The sequence below is a fragment of the Pristis pectinata genome, chromosome 1, assembly GCF_009764475.1.
Source record: "Pristis pectinata isolate sPriPec2 chromosome 1, sPriPec2.1.pri, whole genome shotgun sequence".
Classification (NCBI taxonomy): Eukaryota; Metazoa; Chordata; class Chondrichthyes; order Rhinopristiformes; family Pristidae; genus Pristis; species Pristis pectinata.
The window spans coordinates 67,789,667-67,809,175 of record NC_067405.1 but is presented as its reverse complement, the minus strand read 5'-3'; the positions used below and the strand labels follow the sequence as shown (position 1 = coordinate 67,809,175).

At 39.3% G+C, this 19,509-nt stretch overlaps 1 protein-coding gene across 5 annotated transcripts in view; it reads right to left on the bottom strand.

Moving 5' to 3' along the window:
- The window catches only part of raph1a (Ras association (RalGDS/AF-6) and pleckstrin homology domains 1a), a 159,004-nt gene that overhangs the window by 46,935 nt on the left and 92,560 nt on the right, over positions 1-19,509 (bottom strand). For 3 of the 5 annotated variants that reach the window (XM_052013387.1, XM_052013409.1, XM_052013398.1), the window contains exons 3-5: positions 18,080-18,182; positions 14,307-14,854; positions 7,115-7,192 (exon numbers count right to left, since the gene is read on the bottom strand). In XM_052013387.1, coding sequence (XP_051869347.1) covers positions 7,115-7,192; positions 14,307-14,854; positions 18,080-18,182 — 729 coding nt within the window. The remainder of the gene's footprint in view (positions 1-7,114; positions 7,193-14,306; positions 14,855-18,079; positions 18,183-19,509) is intronic. The other 2 variants (XM_052013417.1, XM_052013424.1) reach the window with 1 other exon arrangement.

Below are 19,509 nucleotides of genomic sequence, written 5' to 3'. Positions count from 1 at the left end.
TTAAATGTGAGCTAGGATTTGCCCACAAAATGTACATCCCTATACTTTTGGATTCTCTCCAGTAATTTCCCTACCACTAATGCAAGGCTCATAGGCTGTAATTAACTTGCTTATCCACACTACCCTCCTTAAATAAATGAAAAGCAATTGGGTCTGAACAATAGGACTACAGGACTGCACAGCACAGAGGCAATGACTTTTCAATTTCAGAATAGTCAAAAAGAAGTCATTTTAGTGTTTGGAAAGGAAATATTTTCTAGTTTAATCAAGGAAGGCAGAAAATACATTCATGATAAAATGCAGGTTAAACTCAAAGTAATGTTTTCACTATAATAAGGGGCATGGCACTGTTATTTATGCTCCTAGACCAATCATCCAAAGAACATCATTTAAATCTCAGCATCAATTTGGGAATCAGAATTTAAAATAAAATCAGTAACACTTACTACCAAGCTGTCAGATCGTTGTAAATACTCAAATATTTCAATGATTCCTTTGTAGAAGGAAACCTCCAATTATCTGATCTGGCCTGTGTGGTACTACAGCATGTTTTTGATTATTAACTGTCCAGCAAGCCACTCAGTTATATAAAACCATAATGCGCAATTTAAAGAAAATGTCCACCATCACCACTTCAAGGTAAAGCATTAAGACCGCCCCAACACTGTGAGACAACCCCAAATGAAAAGTATTTGCTCCACACAATAATTTTCATCTCCCACACCTTTAATGAGTTTACTAGTACATTCTGTGGTTAGGGATGGGTTGTACTTCAACTTTCACAGCTTGGGTACATAAATCTGTGGCACTACTTGGACAATTCTGTACATTTACTATAGTCAGCCTCTGTGATGGAAATAACATGCAGTGCAGCTCCTCATTAGTTCAGAAGTTCCACTTTATATGTGTGGCAAAGTTCAAACTGTTCCATATAAAATAACAGAATGCGCAGAATACTATTAAGAAGGCAACATAACAGAGTTATCACTCGGCCACCCTTGCGTTAGTTTTTGACCACATCGAATTATGTTCCTCCATCCCTTTATCAGATGATAAAGAAGCCCCATGATATTTGATTTTATGTGCTTGGTCAGATTACAAAGGTTATAACCCAGGCATTAGGACCAACTCCTTTAAATCTTTGCCTTCACAACATTTCAGTTTTCGAAATAAGTTGTGATTTAATTTGAAAGTTTAGAAAACTGCCAACTTTCACTTCCTTCATAAGTCAGATAATTAAGAGCAGTGTCCAATCAGGCACTAAGAAGTTCCTGAGTTCACACTGAGTTACTAAAGCTCAACTAAGCTGCTACAATTGATTTCAGCACCCCAATTCAGACGGTACTTGAATGAGATGCAATGGACTGAGAGGGTCCACAGAGACACAACCCTTTATTTTTGTGCGTTTTGCCTGGATTATTCATGGAAGCCAATGATCACTTCAATCTGCTCCAAATTCTTAAAACCAGTTCAACTGCAAGATGAAGATTCATAGTAAAGGAATGCCTTAAATGCTTTATTAATAAGAAAGACGAAGAAACTGAAGAAGAGGGGAAACTAAATTCATTAGATACGGTTATAAAAACAAAATGAGAAATAAAAATTCCAGAGAGGACCACCATCTGCGATTAACTACAAGAATTAAAATTAGTATCAGACTTAAAGATAAAGCATATCATTGCTCAAAGAATGGGTGGCAGATCAGGAAATTGGACAGAATACAAGTGTAGCAAAAAATATGGAAGGAAAGATAAGAGTACAAGACAAAGCTGCAAAGGGACAAGGTGTAGCGGGATCTGGGTGCACTAGTACATGATTTTCAAAAGGTTAGTATGCAAGTACAGAAAGTAATTAGAAAAGCTAACAGAATGTTATTGTTTATTGTTAGGAGAATTAAGATTAAGCTTTACATGAAGGGTATTGGTGAGACCATATATTGAATACTGTGTACAGTATTGATCTCCTTATTTAAGGATGTTGATAAGTTGGAAACTATTCAGAGAAGGTTTACCAGACTAATACCTAGAATGAGCAGGGTATTTTATAAGGCTGAACAGGCCAGGCTTGCATATGCTGGAGAGAACAACAAAAGACTTGATTGAAATATACAGGATTTTGAGCGATCTTGACAGGGTGGATTTGGAGAGGATGATTCTTCTTGTAGGTGAACATAGAATTAGGTCTATGCTCATCTACAAGATAAATAAGGGTTCACCAACCTTTTAAAAATAAGGGTTCACCAACTTAAAACAGATGAGGTTAAGTTCTTTCTTGCAGCGAGCCACAAATCTTTGGAACACTCTTCTTTAGCTTGCTCCATCCTTCCAATGAATTTGGAGGATTTTATGGAAAAGGCATTGGTGTTATTTTTCATGTGCCTTGAGATGGCTGCTGTTGGCAGTCCACGTTTCAAAAGTATGTAGGAGAGCAGGGATTACTGCTGCCTGCTAGGCCACAAGCTTTGTGCCAAGTCTGATCTTTGAATGCCCTTTTACTTAATTGTCCAAGAGCTGTACTGCACATTGTAGGCAATGGTAAACTTAATCATCAATATCTGCCTCTACAGCAACAATGGCCAATTAAATGATTCGAACGAAATCCTCTAATTTCCATTATATCGAATGATTCGCACTCATTTTATGGATCTTTTGCGGACCTTTTAAGAGCTACATAGCTGGACCCATCGTAGCAGATCCAGCAGGGAGCGGCCATATGGCTATCACCCTGCTCCCAATCAGGTTGTGCCCTTACAATTGCCGAGGCTGAGTAACTTTTTAAGACGGCTATTGTAACAGCGGGCTCCGAGGGCAAAATTCTAGAACTGTCACCAGCACCCCAGTCCTACTACACAGGTTATCTCTCTTAATTTCTTTCTCCAACCATCTACCTCCCCTTTCAAATGTACTCAGCTTCCATCTGCCACCCATCTGACCTCCTGCATTCTCCTTCTTTCTGCAATATAATCAATTTGAAGTCATTTTCAAAATTCCTCTTGAAAATTTGCCCAAATTATTTTAACAGAGCACAAAAATTTCACAAAATCTCTCTTCAGAATTCCACTAGCTTATCTCCCACCAATATATAAAAAAAAGATAGGAGGGATAGAATGGTAGTGCTTAGCTACTATTCTATCCTTCTGACAGACATATAATAATAATAATGGTAATAAAATACTACTAGAGAAATTAATTAATCTGAAAATTTACAAATCCCAAGGACCTAATGGTTTATTCCTAGAGTTCTGAAAGAGGTGCTATAGAAAGTACTTCTGCCAAAATTCTTCAGATTGAGGAATGTTCTTGTAGATTGGTGAATGATAAATGTGACCCCACTATTTCAGAAAGGAAGGAGAGAGAAAACGAACTATTGATCTATTTGCCTGACATCCGTAGTAGGAAACAGCCGGAAACTGTAATCAAGCATGTGATATCAAACATTTGGAAACTTAACAATCTGATTGACCAGAGTCATAGATTTATGAAAGTGAAATCATGTTTGACCAATCAAGAGAGTTCTTTGAAGATGTAGCTAACAGAGTAAATGAGGGGGAAAACCAGTGGATGTGGTGTATTTAGATTTTCAGAAGGTTTAAGATATCACATGGAAGGTTGCTGGACAAGGTTGGAGTGCATGGCATTTTGGACAATGTACTTGCATTTTGAGAGTTGATTAACAGATAGAAACTAAAGGAATAAACTGGTCCTTCTGAGGTCAGCAAGCTGTGACCAATGGGGGTACTGCAGGGAGCAATGCTAGGTCCCCAACTTTTCACTTACTACATTGATGATTTGGCTGAGGAGTTTAACATTTCCAATTTTGCTAAGACACAAAACTGAGTAAATATGAGATTAGTGATAAGGATGCAAAGTGATTTTAAAGGGATGATAGACAAGTCAAGTAGGCAACTACGCGGCAGAAGGCATACAATATGGAAGCTCGCTCTAGTAGGCAAAGGAGAAACGCCTTGTATTTTTAAATGGCAAGAGATTAGAACTTGTTGATGTTCAAAGGGACCTGAGCTTTCTTGTGCACATTGTTGAATGCTGACATGGACATGCAGCAGGCAATTAGGGAGGCAAATGGTAAACTCACCATTATTACAACAGTAAAGATATTTACCGCAATTGTATAGGGCCTTGGTGAGACAACACCTGGAGTCATCTTCACCTGACCTAGCTGAGAAATCTAGAAACATGGGTAACAGTTTCAGAGCAAGGGGTAGGTTGTTTAGGACTAAAATCTGGAGAAATGTCTTCACTCAAAGTGTGGTGAATTTTTGGAATTCTCTGCCAGTAGAGGCTTGTGGAGAGTCAGTCATTGATTATGTTGAATACAGGTGTTTATGGATATTAAAAGAATCAAGGGATATTGAGATAAGGCAAGAAATGGTGTTTGAGATAGAACACCTATAATTTTGTTAAATAGCAGGGCAGGTTTGAGAGGCTGAATGACCTACTCGTGCTCTTATTTCCTATGTTAAGCAGATATTTTGCACATTCTCATTTTTGTGCAGGACCTCAAAAAAGTCCTTCACATTCCATCAAGCCTGCAATATGCAGTATTTTAATATTTAATCCTGGCTTTACTTCATCATATCACCACTTCTCATCTTTAATTCATCTTTATTATTTTTTTCTTGAATAATGAAACTTGACACTTCACCTATGCTTCTTCAAAAAGTAAATACATTATTCTTCTGGTGTTTCTTGACCCATTGGCTCCTGCATCATTGGTTGGCACCAGTAAAAATGAACTGCCATCATTTCCCAAAGTCCAGGCTTACTTCCAAAGTTGCACGTGAAACAAATTACTTGACGCTGTCATACTAGAAACCAAAATAAAACCTGTTCCCAAGCTTCCTTTGGAGATTCAGTAGCTAAGTGCAAAAGCAAAAAAAGAACCAATAATACAGTCTAGAAAGGTTTCAGGTTAGGTTCTTGACCTAAAGTGGGGTGGCTCATCACATTCAGAGCATATCAACTCTGTCTCTAGGCCAGAGGAACTGATCAAAAACGGTAATTATCTAGGGAAATCCTACTGACTAAATTACTCCAATAGTTTACTGGTTGACTTTCTTTATTCTACCCTACATAAATATGCCAAACCACACTCACTTATCCTCAGTGAGCCCACTCACCTACATTGGCCCCTGGTATAGTCCACCAAAAGTATAACTTAAAATTCTCATCCTCATATTCAAAGCCATATTGGCTTCACCCATTGTCTCTGTCATCTCCACCAACAACCTCTCATTCCATCCATTTCCCTGAGTATTTGGTGTTTCTCCAAATTTTCCATTTCCAGTCACTGCAAGTCATGGATACAACCATTGAGGCCTTAAGATTTGGAATTTTCTCCCGAAACCCCTCCCTTCAGATGATCCTAAAGGCCAACCTTTTCATCCTTGTCTTTATAGCTTTTTTTTTGCCTGTTATGCTCTTATCATGTTTTTCAATAGTATTGTTTTATAAATGCAAATTGATATTGTTTGAATAAAATGTGTATGTGTGTGTGTGTGTATATATATATATATATATATATATATATATATATATATATATATATATATACACACACACACACACACACACACACACACACACACACACACGACAAGGCTGAGTTTTGGCTTTAATGATATCAATTTCAAAGAGTAACCTTGTCCCTTAGGCAAGGTACCCAAGTGGGTATCATCCATTGTAGTCATTAGAGAAGAAAACAAAAATATATACTTATCAAGTAAATGATAAATCAAAAACTAATTTAAAAGTCTCATCATAATTTATGTTTGGAGATAATTTAAGAGCCTCTCTTTAAATTGTGGCACATTTAAAAATTGGCTTTATGGTTGCAAACTGTTGCTAAGCAGCAAATAGTGGCTTTCATCACTATACCGAACAAAATTGTTACAGGGATGGGAGAAAACATCTCTACTGAACCTGGCTTTTACAAAAGGCTTTGGGATTTGTTCCAATTTGCATCTTTAACTCTCATAGGGTTTAAATTGAAGGATTAGTGGTTCCGACTGAGATGCTGAATGAAATCAGTGCTTGCTCTGCAGTATTTTATATAAATAGCAATTCAGAAATTAAGATAGGTTGAGTCTGTTTCTCCATTTCTTTACAATGTAATACAGCAAGGAGTTATTTTGATACAATAGCACTGCTTCCCAGCACACTAATCAGGAAAGGTTGTGCAGTTGGGAACAGCTGGAACATTACTTCCACTGAACTGGACTTGCCTCATAGGACCAAGCCACTGAAAAAGGGGTTACATTTTTGGCTACGAAACAGTGATCTGAGACACAAAACAAGCTGCTATCAGGTGGAAATTATAGCATTGGATCTCTGAAATTGCACAACAGCAGCAAATTTGGGATAACAACCAATAAAACTGTAAAGATGACTGATTATCAATGGCAAATCCACAGTGCAAAGATGCTCACATTATCCTTTATTAGCTATATAACAAAATCCTAGGTGTGCATGCCACTTCATTAAATAACACAATATAATCATTAAAAGTAATTCTGCTACAAACATTTTTTACTTATCTATGGCAGTGGGCTACTTTTCTCTCCTGCCCCTTACTAAAGTCATGAATTTATTGCTGAGGATTTCTGTGGCCACGTTTCATCTGTAAACCTAAATTAGAGATGCATAGGTGAAGGCGGCAGCCAGGAGTATTAGCAATCTGAAATGGAAATCCAAGTCAATTGTGAGGTTTCTTCAGGTAACTCTTCTGAAAGATTAAACTCGATGTTCTACATTTATGCACTTCCATAGAATAAACAAAGGGATGTTTGTGGTTCTGAGAATACAGCTCTATTTGACAGTACAAAGTTCTATATTTTTGTCAATGTTGTGGCTCTCTAAACCCAAAAGGGTTTTACTTTACGTGAGCCTGAGAAAGCATTTTTTTAACATCAAAATTGTGAATTTCTCTTTCAGATGCTGATCACCGTTTACTGATTACTTAAATGAGAACCATAACAAGATAGGAGCAGTGTGAAATAGCACATAATGTAAGCTGGGGACAGTGTGGAAAAAGCAAATGCATGCAAGGAAGGAAAATTGTGGAAACACCATGTATAAACACTACAACAGTGACTTACAGTCCTTAGCTCCAAGTCTTCCTCCATAAAGTCAAGATGGCGTCTGACCTGTTTACTGTGGCGACTCGAGGGAACATGCTGTGGAGGTGCAAGGGAAAAGGAATGGAAAAAGGCAGGGAAGGAAAATTTGTTTAAAATCATGCAGAAGGAAACAAATCAAGACTCTTTACACTGTGGGTGCAGAGGAGAAGGAAAAGGAATGATTACTGAATTGGTCAGATGCTCCTTAAACAAGCATGCATTTGTATGAGAATGCTACAAACCATGAGTCAATCATGTTATATATTTACAACTACATACCTATAAATCTATAAAGCATACCAAAAATTTCTTTCTTAGATCTTGTAGTGCAATTCTAAAGTGTGTTAACAAAGTGCAATCAATTTGCCTTACACTAACTCAATTGTGGGCATCACACAAACATAAAAGACACATTTATCTAAGATTTTATATTCCAGATTTCAGCCCACTGTTGTTTTCATGGCAAAGTGACCAGTTCACGCATCGGAATGCCCCTCCATAATTTTGCATCTCATATCCCAGATGCTAATATTCTACATCTCTGCAACACCTTTCCTTTGCAGAATACACCCCCCAATTTACTGGGTGGACATGTGAATAGCTTCATCGTCTTCAGCTCGTATATCCACTGTGGGCACCATGATATCATTTAATTTATTGCCAGCCATCTGTCTGCTCCATGCAGAGAATCAAAGTTCTCACTTCCCTGGGGACTGTTATGAAATAAAGGCACTGGCATTATTTACCCGTGAATAAAACAAATGGTTGGAACATTCCTATCTTTGTTCTGTGTATTTTGTTTCCAGAAAATGCTTATGCATTCCAGTTACATCAATTTTGGGATATACTCTAAGGAAGACAGTGGCAGATCTTAATGTCTTATTTTCAACACAGTGAAAATAGAATATCAGAATACATTGGAAAACAAATGAGAAATTCAACAATGCAAATATGTGATGAACAAATCCAAGGCGCAAAAATCCTTGGTTTCCTCAGCAAAACTCTTATTAAATGAGGATGGCATGCAGGCAGCATCCTGACAGAGTAAGTGAATAAGGAAAAACAGAAGGGCGGGGATGAATGAGCGTTAGAAAATGGAATGTACAGGTAGGCAATTTGGCCCTTCAAGCCTGCTTCACCATCCAATACAAACATGGCTGATCCTCTATCAGAGTACATATTCCTGCTCTCTTCAACTATGCCTTAGTGATTTATGCTCAGAAATGTATCAGATTCCTTCTTAAATACAGTGACAGCTTTCTGTGGCAAAGAATTAACAGGTTCACCACCTTCTGAGTGAGGAAACCTCCTCTTTTCAATCCTAAGTATTCAACCCATATCCTCAGACTGTGACCCCTGGTTCTTGACAGCCCCAAACAAAGGAAACATCCTCCCTTCATCCATCCCATCTAGTCCTGTCAGAATTTTGTGCATTTTCGGTAAGATTCCCTTACATTCTTCTGAACCCCACAGAAAACAGGCTAAGTTGGCCCAGTTTTTTCCCCTCATACAATAGCCCTGCCATTCTGGGGAGGGAGAGTGGAGACAGCCTAGTGAAAGAGTGGGGGCCTACTAGGCATGGTAGGGAATGACTAAAGATGGCAATAGAAAGGGAAGAGGGAGATGAAATCAGTTCCCTGCAGAGTATTCCATTCAGTCCCATTCACATGCTCTTTCTCCACAGCCAGTTGGTTAATTTCCCTCAATTGCCTTTCTAATTCTCTTTGGATTGATCCAATTCACACTAATTCAGTGAATCAGAGTTCTCGATCATTACCATACTTCATGTAAAAAAGTTTATCCTCACATCCCATTATCTTTGCCCTTCATCAAATCTTCACCTCCTGCTCTTTGAACCATCCGGGAATACTCTTCATTCACAGTAATACACCCATCATACCTTCATACAACTCTAATCAAATCACCTCTCAATCCATTTTACTCCAAGGAAAACAGCCCAACTTTCTTGGGTGTATCATAGAGGTTGGAATCCCTTACCCCACATATTTACTCCTTTCAAACTGTGGCAGTAATCCAAAGCCTCACAGTTGCTAATTACCAGAGCTGGACTGGAGTACAGCCAGTGTGATGGTATTTCGTCTCTGTTGGCCCTGAATGGACCAATCCAACTGAGCAGTCATTTACTCTCTCTTACTTTACAAGTCTGCCTTTGACAATGTACCTAATCTTATTAATGAGATTGCAGGACCAGAAAAGTCTTGATAGCCTTCTGACATGCGACAAAGCAAATTGCAAATCCCCTTCAATATCTAACCAAGTTCCCTAATTTTTCCCACATTATTCACTATCACCATCTTCTTGCATTATTTTCACCACAAAAATCATCCTCAGGTGATTTTTATCTTTATTCTTAAACTTGCTCCTGTGCAAGTTTAAGAATAAGCTTCTTAAACCTTCTCTTTATTCTTAAACTTGCTCCTGTGACTCCCTTGCAGAGTGCACAATTCCAATTCACAAAACACCCAAAGATCCGGCATAAATCTCATTAATGACCCAATAATTCAGCATAAAACTTGATTTCTACACAGTGAATCATCTCAAGTGTTTCAAACTCTCCTCAGCACTTACTTTTTATCCAAGTATCAGCATGGTTGGCCAGGAGACTGGAGACACAACAGCTCGACAGAGTCATGTTCAATTCAAATTTCTGATATATTATCTGACAAAATACACAGCAGCTTAATCAATAGCTAAGGAGGTCCCTTATCGGTTCCCAATTTGCCTCACATTATACTAATCTCAACCCAAGTGCCACAATCAACATTGTGTACTATGCTGGGAGGGGGAAAATCAACATGGATTCAAACACTTGATCACAGTATAGAGACAATATGGACATTGGGCAGTAAGATTAGACTAGGCAGTGATACAATTTGTAGTCATGTATTCAGCCACTGTTTACTGTCTAGGACTATAAACCAAATAAATACTTTGGAATTGTAACTTGATATTAATTTAGATTCATTGCCTTCCTCTCAAACCTCAGTGGAAATTTAGTCAGATATTACTAACAATTTTTGCTGTTGGGCAAGAGTTTAATGCTTGCAAGCCAACAAGATAGCAGCAAGTGTTTCTATTTCATTCACCATTACCAAGGTTTTGCTCCATGTTGCTAATGTTGTCGCCATACATCTTTGACAGACTGAGGAGTGCACTGGCAGAATTCGAATGAAGAGACCTCACTGACATTTATTAAACTTTATATTCGGGATGTAGGTTGTGCCAGTCTTTGTTTGTTCAGCTCATTGCCCAGTGGTGGTGATAGACTGCCTTCTTTAACCATTGCTCTAGAGGTTGATGCAACTGAGTACCTTGCTAGGTTATTTCACTGGGTTTAAAGCCCAGTCAAGTTGGTATGGGCCATATATAGTTTATAGGAGAGAAATATTCCTCCTAAAGGTGTAGATTTACCAATTTTGTGTCAAAGTAATGACATCATAGTCACTTCTACAAGTCCATTTTTAGATTGTAGACTTTTAAAATTTATAAGCAGTTTTCAATTTCTCAAACTCCTTTGGTAGAATTGGATTTTTCTTTGCCCAGATTACTTGTTGAGTAGAAAGGACAAGATAATGAATGAAGTGAAAGGGTGATTCAGATTAATGATCACATTGAGAATAAAGGCCCTTCAAGTTGTCAGGACTAACACGTTATAATTTCTGTTATTCTACACAACATGGACTTTGAAAATTATCTTCTCTTCAAACAAAAGTTAGTTAGTCACATTAAATAAGGATATAAGTATTCAACTCAATGATCGCACATTGTATTCTACATGTCATTCAACAGATTCCCATGAAGTTCTCACATATTGCCCAGGTATAAACACAAGAAAACAATACAGATAATTTGCACACAGCCAGGTTCCATAAACAATAACAAGGTAAATTTTGGACCAAAAACAAATTGACAGATTGAAGTAATTTTTAAAAAGGTAAAATGCAGTGGACTTGCCTAGGCATTATTTGATACATCTTTATTCTGCATCTAAAAATTGCTATTCCTCCTCAGGATGTATTTGATGTTAAGTGGATGAACAAAAATATTACAGAAGACATATTCCTTCTGGATAGGAAAGGGAAATTTAAAAAAATATACAAAATCAGCAGTTAGTTAGACTTCAATCTAAAATCTGATGTTCCTCTCTGCTGAAAGCAAGTGACTCGGGGGCAAATAAACTAGAGCACAACACTCAGTCTGCCTTGAAGTGGCCGGGATCAGCTTAAATTACAAGACATAGTAAAGATCACTACAGAGTAGTTTAGTCTGCAAATGAAGCAGAGTTTACTCAATATTGTTGCAAACAGTGGTGCACAAGTACAGCATGCCCCTTTCAAAGCAGATTGTTTCACAACGAAACATATCAATTCTTTCTCCTTGCCTTTCTCTCTCAAGGTAAAAGATCAAATTATCATAATTTTAAATGACGAATCTCTTGCTTTAAAAAAAATCAGCACAATATAGGATAAAGTGATTATATTATCTGTGACTCCAATTAACAGGACTTTCAAGTTTCATGCTCATGGAGTGTACTAGAGAGATGACAGGACATTTCACTATCCAATTTCAGTTTTGCTGCTCTGAAGAGAATTACGTTCACAAATCACCAGCCCTTGTCCTTAGGATCTTATATATTTGAATAAGGTCACCCCTCATTCTTCTAAACTCCAAGGAATATAAATGCGAACAGTCTACACTCTTGTGAACACAGCTCAAAGAAAACAGGTCATGGTGAACAGCTTCACATGTACTGTTACCACAGGAAGTAATGGTGCAGCAATGCTTGGTCAGTGTTTATACATTTTCATACCAACTGCACCCATGTTCAATTTTTTTCCTTAAGTAATTGATCTCCTTCTGCATGGAGTGCTGAATGTTCTTGAACCCCCAAAAAAGGAATTACAAGATGTGGCACTGCTTAGTTTTTTGTTAAGGTTATGTGGCTGATGTGTTTGGATTTTCAAGTTACCAGAAACTTGGCTTGTTAGCAAAACTGAAGCCCATGGGATTAATTAGGCAATGGTTCTGTGTACTGAAAACTGGTTACAGGACAGAAAGCAAAGAGTGATGGTGACTGCATATTTCTCAGGCTAGAGGGAAGTGTTCAGTAGGGACCCTCAGGGTTCACTACCAGGAATCATTGTACTTTTTGAAATAAACAAAAGATCTAGTTCAGGGAATGCAAGATGTTTTTCAATGTACTCAGATGATACAAAACAGAATTTAGCAAACAGTGAGAAAGTAGTAGCAAACTTTCTTTTTTTAAAAGAACCTCAGGATGTGGACATTGTTGGCAAGACCAACATTTATCGTTAATTTCTGATTTCCCTTTAAGAAAATGCTTGATGAGATGTCCTCTTGCACATCTGCATTTTGAGTGATGAAGGTACTCCTTTGATGGTATTAGTAGGAAGTTCTGGGGTAGTGAAGGAATGGCGATACATTTCCATGTGCCCTGCTACCATTGTACTAGGGAGTAGAAGTTATGGGTATAAGTGCTGTTGAAGAATCCTTGGCAAGTTGCTATGATGCATCTTGTGGATGGTGCATGCTAATAATGGTTCGTGATGGAGAAAGTCAATGTTTGAGGAAGTTGATAGTGTGCTGATCAAGTAGGCTGCTTTGACTTGGATGATCTTCAGCTTCAAGTACTCTTCCAGCTGCACTCAACCAGGCAAATGTGTACTCTATTACATTTCTGACATATCTCAGATGGTGGAAAGCTTTCGGAGCCAGGAGATAAGTCATTTGCCAAAGGATACCCTGCCACTGACCTGGTCTCGTAACCACAATATTTATGTTACTGATCCCATTGAGTTTCTATAAAATGGACATTTTTTCAGGATGTTAATAGATGGGGAGCTCAATGATGATAATTCCAGTGAATATCAAGGAAGAGTGGTTAAACTCTCTCTTGTTGGAGATGGTCATTGCCTGACACCAGCCTTTGCCGACACGTTTGTCCATGTCTTGCTACATGCAAGTATGCAAGGAAACTACGTTAGATCTTTATAAGTCACTCGCTTGTTCCCAGCCGAACACCAATCTTGAGCCCCATACTTTATGGAGGACAGCAAAGACACAGGGGGAGGAGTTGCAGAATACATTTAATACCAGGAATGAACAACTTGGAAAGGCTAAAGAAGCTGGGTCTAATCTCTTTAGAACTGAGAAGTTTAAGGAGAGATTTGATAAAGGTTTCTTCCTTCCAGCAGCATATGGATAAATAATCAGAGCACAAAGGTTTAAGGTAAATAGCAAATGAACTAAAAAGAGAATTTTTCGATACTATTTTGTAATTTGGAAATGATCTGGAGTGAAGTGATTTAAGTAATGGTCAAAGATTTAGCAGAATCTTCCAAAGGGAGCTTAATATTTACTTGAAAAGGAAGGTGCTGCAGGTCTTTGAGGAAAGAGCAAAGGTACAGCTGTTTCAAATGGCCAGCACAGTTACAATGGACCAAAAGGCCTGCTATGATGTTGGGTTGTTCTACAATTCTGTAATTTCACAATTAACCATAGGCGTATCATGACTGAAGTTCAGGCTTGACATCCTGAAGTTAATGAATCATGATCAGAATTAGAAACTGGCTGATTTCCCCCTTCATGATGCAATTATACATGGTGCCCTGTACTCATTCAGGCAGAGATCAGTCAGCAAAGACTAACAGATGAACCAGACACATTAGTTACACCAAGGCATGATAAACTACGCTGATACAAACTTCAAATTTAAGTGATATGCCACCTCCAGACAAAACATTGTCCTACCTTACAGACATGAACTGAACTGTGGTATATGTCCAAATCCATGTTTCAAACCTCCTATATCCGTGACTAATTCAGTTTATTGTAGACTGGCTAGTTGGGTATTCAAATATATAAATCAGCAACAAAGAGAAAATCCTTTTTAACTGCACACACTTGAAGGGACCAGGATATAGAAAAAGCAGGGTGACAAGAGAAATATTAGGTAAAACAGTGGTCTTGTTTATAGTTCATGATATGCCAAGGATAGCAGGCTGCCCGAGCTCTCAACTGGCTCTGTCTTTCTAATGTCATTTATAGTTCTCCAATGAGGATACTATTCAAATTTGCACATAACACAATTGCATAACAAACTATACAGAAGCAATTATCTCTTTAATACCTCTGTTGTGGGTTGACCTTGCTGGTTCAAATCGAGATCCTGCGGTCGAGTAACCTTGTCAATGTCCAAAGAATCCTGGCTTGATGTAGCAGAAGTAATACTGGATCGAGATGAAGTACTAGTTGAGCGGATATCTGCATCACTGACAGTTCCAGCTGATCCCGTTCGCCGATGTTGACTGGATACAGTGGGCTTTATATCGTGTGTCATGGTGCTGGCCTGGCGTGCTGCTTCATCCATACTGAGGGAGGCCTGTTCCAGTTGGGCAGTGATATCATCCAGAGAAAAGTTGGAATGCAAAGATTTTGGGCTTCTGGCTAAAGATCCTTTCAAACTTCCCTGCTTAGAGGTAGTTTGATTGATAGATTGTTTCTGAGCTGGTTTGGTTTCTTTGCTGTGCATCTTACCAGGTACCACCTCCTTGAGAGATTTTTTCACACTGTCTTGTCTGGAAGGTTCCTTACTGATACTGCTAAGTTCCTGTTCCATAGAACAAAGATCTGCCATGAGTGCATCCAGATCCACTCCATCGCCTTGGCTCAGAGCCTCTGAAAGAAACACAACACATATAAAATTAGGCAAAAAAAGATGTCCCCACAAGCCTTGATGATCATCAGAAATTATGCTGACTTCTGGCACTGATCAACAGGGATGGAAACCTGGTACCTGGGTTGGACAAGTCCTATCTGGAGTGAGGATGGTCATTTTGCATTCCAAGAAAAGATACTGCTCTTAAATCTATATTCCTCTAACCTTGCAACTTTAAGGAATCTGCAATAAGTAGGGCATTTACCATGACACTGATAGATGATTGGTGGGGGGGGGGGGGGGGGGCTAGCGGGTGGGGGTGGTGGAAGGCTGACATTTCTTAATCATAAAGTGGTCTTTAATCTCACATGGAATAAGTAGAATATCCGGGGGCCTAGGAAGACCAGGCTAATATACAAAGGGGAGGTAGAATGAATAGAGATAGTTGCTTATTACCCCACCCAGTAATAAACATCATACCACAAGACAGTAGCAACTGAATGACCCCAGGTCTAACAAGCAGGGAGAACTGGAGGTATGTAAAGCTGTGTAGGGAAGCATCTATCCATCTCAGTGCTATGCCTCAAAAATTACATTAACAATAAGTTATTCTCATCTCCAATTTCCCACGCTCTTTGATTTTTATGTTTTGCTCCGTGGACACATATTTTCAGTCATTTGGCCAGTTTTAGATGAGATACATATCAATTTTCTCAGGCTGTGGCTCAAAATAGGAACAGAGACTAAAGCTCAAAGGCAGGAAACCTTGACAGCCAAAGCCAGTCTTATATTTGCATTAGATACACATACAGGCAGCTTTCAGTAGAGGTCACTAGATAGCTATCAGGAACAATTTCACATGGGCTATGTCGCAAGCAAAAGCAAATGCTTTGAGAAGACTAGGAGAGAAAATGGAATGCAGGTTTGAGTCACCAGCTAAGGATTGGCGTTCACCTCAGACAGCAAAGAAAAAGGCTTTGGGTTTTCCTGATATTTAAGGAGTACAAACCTGCATTTGTATCATGCCTTTCAGGCCACCCCAGAATCCTTTACATTCAATAGCCCTTCTGAAGTATATAAGTAAAATATTGTGGATGCTGAAATAAAGGCAGATGCTGCTGAAATATTCAGCAGGATCAGGCAGCATTCCCAGAAAGAAAAAAAAGTGTTTCAGGCCCACGAATTTAAAATACAGAAAAAGTGGTGAGACACTACACCCTCCCAATCCCCACCACTTCTGTTTGTTCCTCTATCTACGCATGCTGCCTGATTACTGAGTATTTACAGCAATCTTCATTTTTATTGCAGAAACATGATCACTACCATATCACCTGCGTTAGGGATGATGGCCGAGGAAGAAGTATTGGCCATTAGGGTTAACAACCCTGTTTTTCCTTGAAATAATGGCATGGAAGAGAATGGGAGGTACATAGGTCTGATGGATGCAATGAGCTCATAAAGCACACAAGGGAGGAACAAGAGAAAGATCCAAGTTTGTCACTTGGGAAAATCTTACATTCTTGGCCTGTAAGGCCAAGGGAATAGAGGGCCAAAAAAAAGATTTCAAGCTTTGTGGCCGTGAGTTCCTAGCATTTCCTCCTGATGGTAAAACTGGAGACAGGGAAGAGAAATTTAAGACAATAGTATATAGTAAAGGCATAAATGCATGATGATCCTGGAATAGTGAGCAGTTTTGGAACAGCATGCAATAAATGTTCTATGTGGTGTAGCTAGAACTGACAATGAACACCATTTTGTTCTGATCCGAGAACCTGGGATTTATGGACAGTTCGTCAAGACTAGTCCACAGAACCATCATGACCATTTGAGTAAAACATAAGGTAGAAATTTAGGCAAAGATGTTTGGGAAAACAGGGTGACATTGTTTAAAGTGAAGGTGTAATCAAGCATCAGTCAAGTTAACATTAAGGTCTCAATATTAATGCCATCAACCAAGTCAAGCTCTGCTGTCTTGTATACAAAGTTTGACACTACGTTAGACACCATGCAAGGCAGCAGAGCTGGAAGAACAAAGTCCAATGAAAATATGGGGCAGGAATCAGAGGGGCGAGATAAGGGAAGGCACTGAGTTGACAAAGGCCTGAGAAAGATCACAATAAAGAACTAGGAAATATACTGGTGTAGCGGTTGCTACCGCGAAATAAAACAAGACGCTAGTCGGAGGATTGTCGAACAAGAAGTGGTTTATTTTCCCGCCTTGCGCGGGCCCTTTAAGGGAGACTGTTCCTGCCCAAAGCAACCGGCAATGACGTAAGTCTACGTCATCAAGACTTTCCCGCACGCGGGTTCTCCCCGTCGCTCGGGAAAGACGAGGCCCGCCACCATCTTGGGCCTCGTCGCTCCGACGCCGCGCGACCCGACTGCCGAGCCGGTTCGCCCGACTAAACGGTGAGTCGCCACACTGGAAGTGAAAGCAGAGGTCCAGACCCAAAAGTTGCCAGCAAAATGCACTTGCAAATAGACAAAAGGAAAGATCTTTATGCAGGCTTGGTTGTGCAAAAGTTGTGATATGTATATGCTGCAAGTGAACGTAAAGAGAAAACACTAGGAATCATCCAAAGTTAAAATTACACTGGATTCTACTTGCAGCACAAAGAACTGTTATTTGATCTGTTCCTTATACTCATCTAGAATTCAATATATAGTTCAAATTTATGCTCATCTTCATTCCCTAGTCCAGGACTGTGGAAAACTAATGCTGCTCTCAGCATTGATTTGACAGATCAACTAACTTACAACAAAGAAGATATTGACTTTGTGTGATTCCATTACATGAAGCCAATGCTACGGATAGCTAAAATTATGGTTGTTATCAAAATTTAATAGTTACATAGTACTCATGTCCATTCAAACTCTAGCAACCAGATGTGATACAATATGCAAAGAACATTTCCCTATTGTACATTCTTGAGAAAATGTGAAAGTGGCAGTTATGTCAACACCATGAGCAAACCTCAGGATATCCAGAAAACATCAGTGAGCAAGTATCATATTATGTATTATGATGAAATGTATATTCAGTCAGCATACCATAATAGTCATGGACTGTTTGAACTCAAGTATGGATATCCTCGGACAGGAATAGTGCAAATAAATTTACTCCATGCACAATTGTTCTACATAATCCAGTAAACCACTCACAAAATATGGATTTAAAGACTGCCAAATAAAACCAAGATAATTCCATTCTGAATTGCTTCCTCCCCCAAAACCACAAACCTCACCATTTAGATTGTACATCGAGAAACGATAGGAGAAGTTTGCTAGATTAGTTTCCTGTCGAAGTGGGGACCTCTTTAGCTCTTCAGGTTTCCCGGTGTCCAGACTCTGATCAGAGAGAGAAAGGAAACGTTATTCTCAACTTTATAAGGTACTGGAAATAATTCTGAAAAGATTTGGCTGTGTGCTGTGTAAAGATTAACCTTATTAATTTCCAAAGAAATCACAACATAGCTTAATTGGGGACCTGGATGACCTTGTTTCAGCAACTCCAGCATTCTGACTCATGGTCAATGTTCGGTGACCCAAGCTAGAAAGATGTTGAACAATTATAACAGTGGGCTTAGTATTCCAGTCCCAGTGCTTAAATAACCTGCCAGCACCATTTGACCCATCTCACACTTAGAAGTTCTGCCTTATTCCCAATATTGCTAGAACTGCAACTCAGCTAAAGGTTCTAATTCCAAATCAGAACTTCCAGTTCTGAATTTACTTTTTGTCTTCTGGAGTACTGATCAGCAATGGATTGTCCACTCGGTATTTCTATCCCCAGTGCGTGGAGGGGAGTGCAGGAACCCTGGGCCCTGGTGCATGGAGGGGAGGGTGGGAATTCCAAGCCCCAATATATGGAGGGGAAGGTGGTCATCAGCACCTCCTGAGCCAGATGCCGAACCATTTGAATCTCTGAACAAGTGGAATGCGGATTATTGGAGTTTAACTGCACTGGTAACAGAGAGCAAAAGACGAGAGTGATCTGGAAAGGAAAAAAATGAACAGTTTCAGATTCATTTTTAATGTAGGTTCTCCTTTGGTTATTACTGCAATGTTCCAAATCATAGCTCCTCTTGAAGACTTTGTGATATTGTAGCATCTCAGTGTGTGAAGTGATCCTTTTAAAGCGATGAGTCCATCAGACTGTAGACTCTGGTGCTTTCAGTTAAATATGATACAATAGAGTGACACTAATGAGGCCATTTTCCCAGGTAATGGGAAAAACATGGCAACAGAAAGAAGGGGGTTAAGTAAAGGCAGCAAGCCTGGATGAGAGAGTACAAGAGATAGAGAGCTTAGTGGAATGGTGTCATGACAACAACCTTTCCCTCAATGTCAACAAAACTAAAGAGCTGGTCATTGACTTCAGGAAAGGGGGCGGTGTACATACACCTGCCTACATCAATGGTGCTGAGGTCGAGAGGGTTGACAGCTTCAAGTTCCTGGGAGTGAACATCACCAACCACCTGTCCTGGACAAACCACATGGATGCCATGGCCAAGAAAGCTCACCAGCACCTCTACTTCCTCAGGAGGCTAAAGAAATTTGGTTTGTCCCCTTTGACTCTCACCAACTTTTACCGATGCACCATAGAAAGCATCCTATCAGGTTGTATCATGGCTTGGTACAGCAACTGCTCTGCCCAAGACCGCAAGAAGCTGCA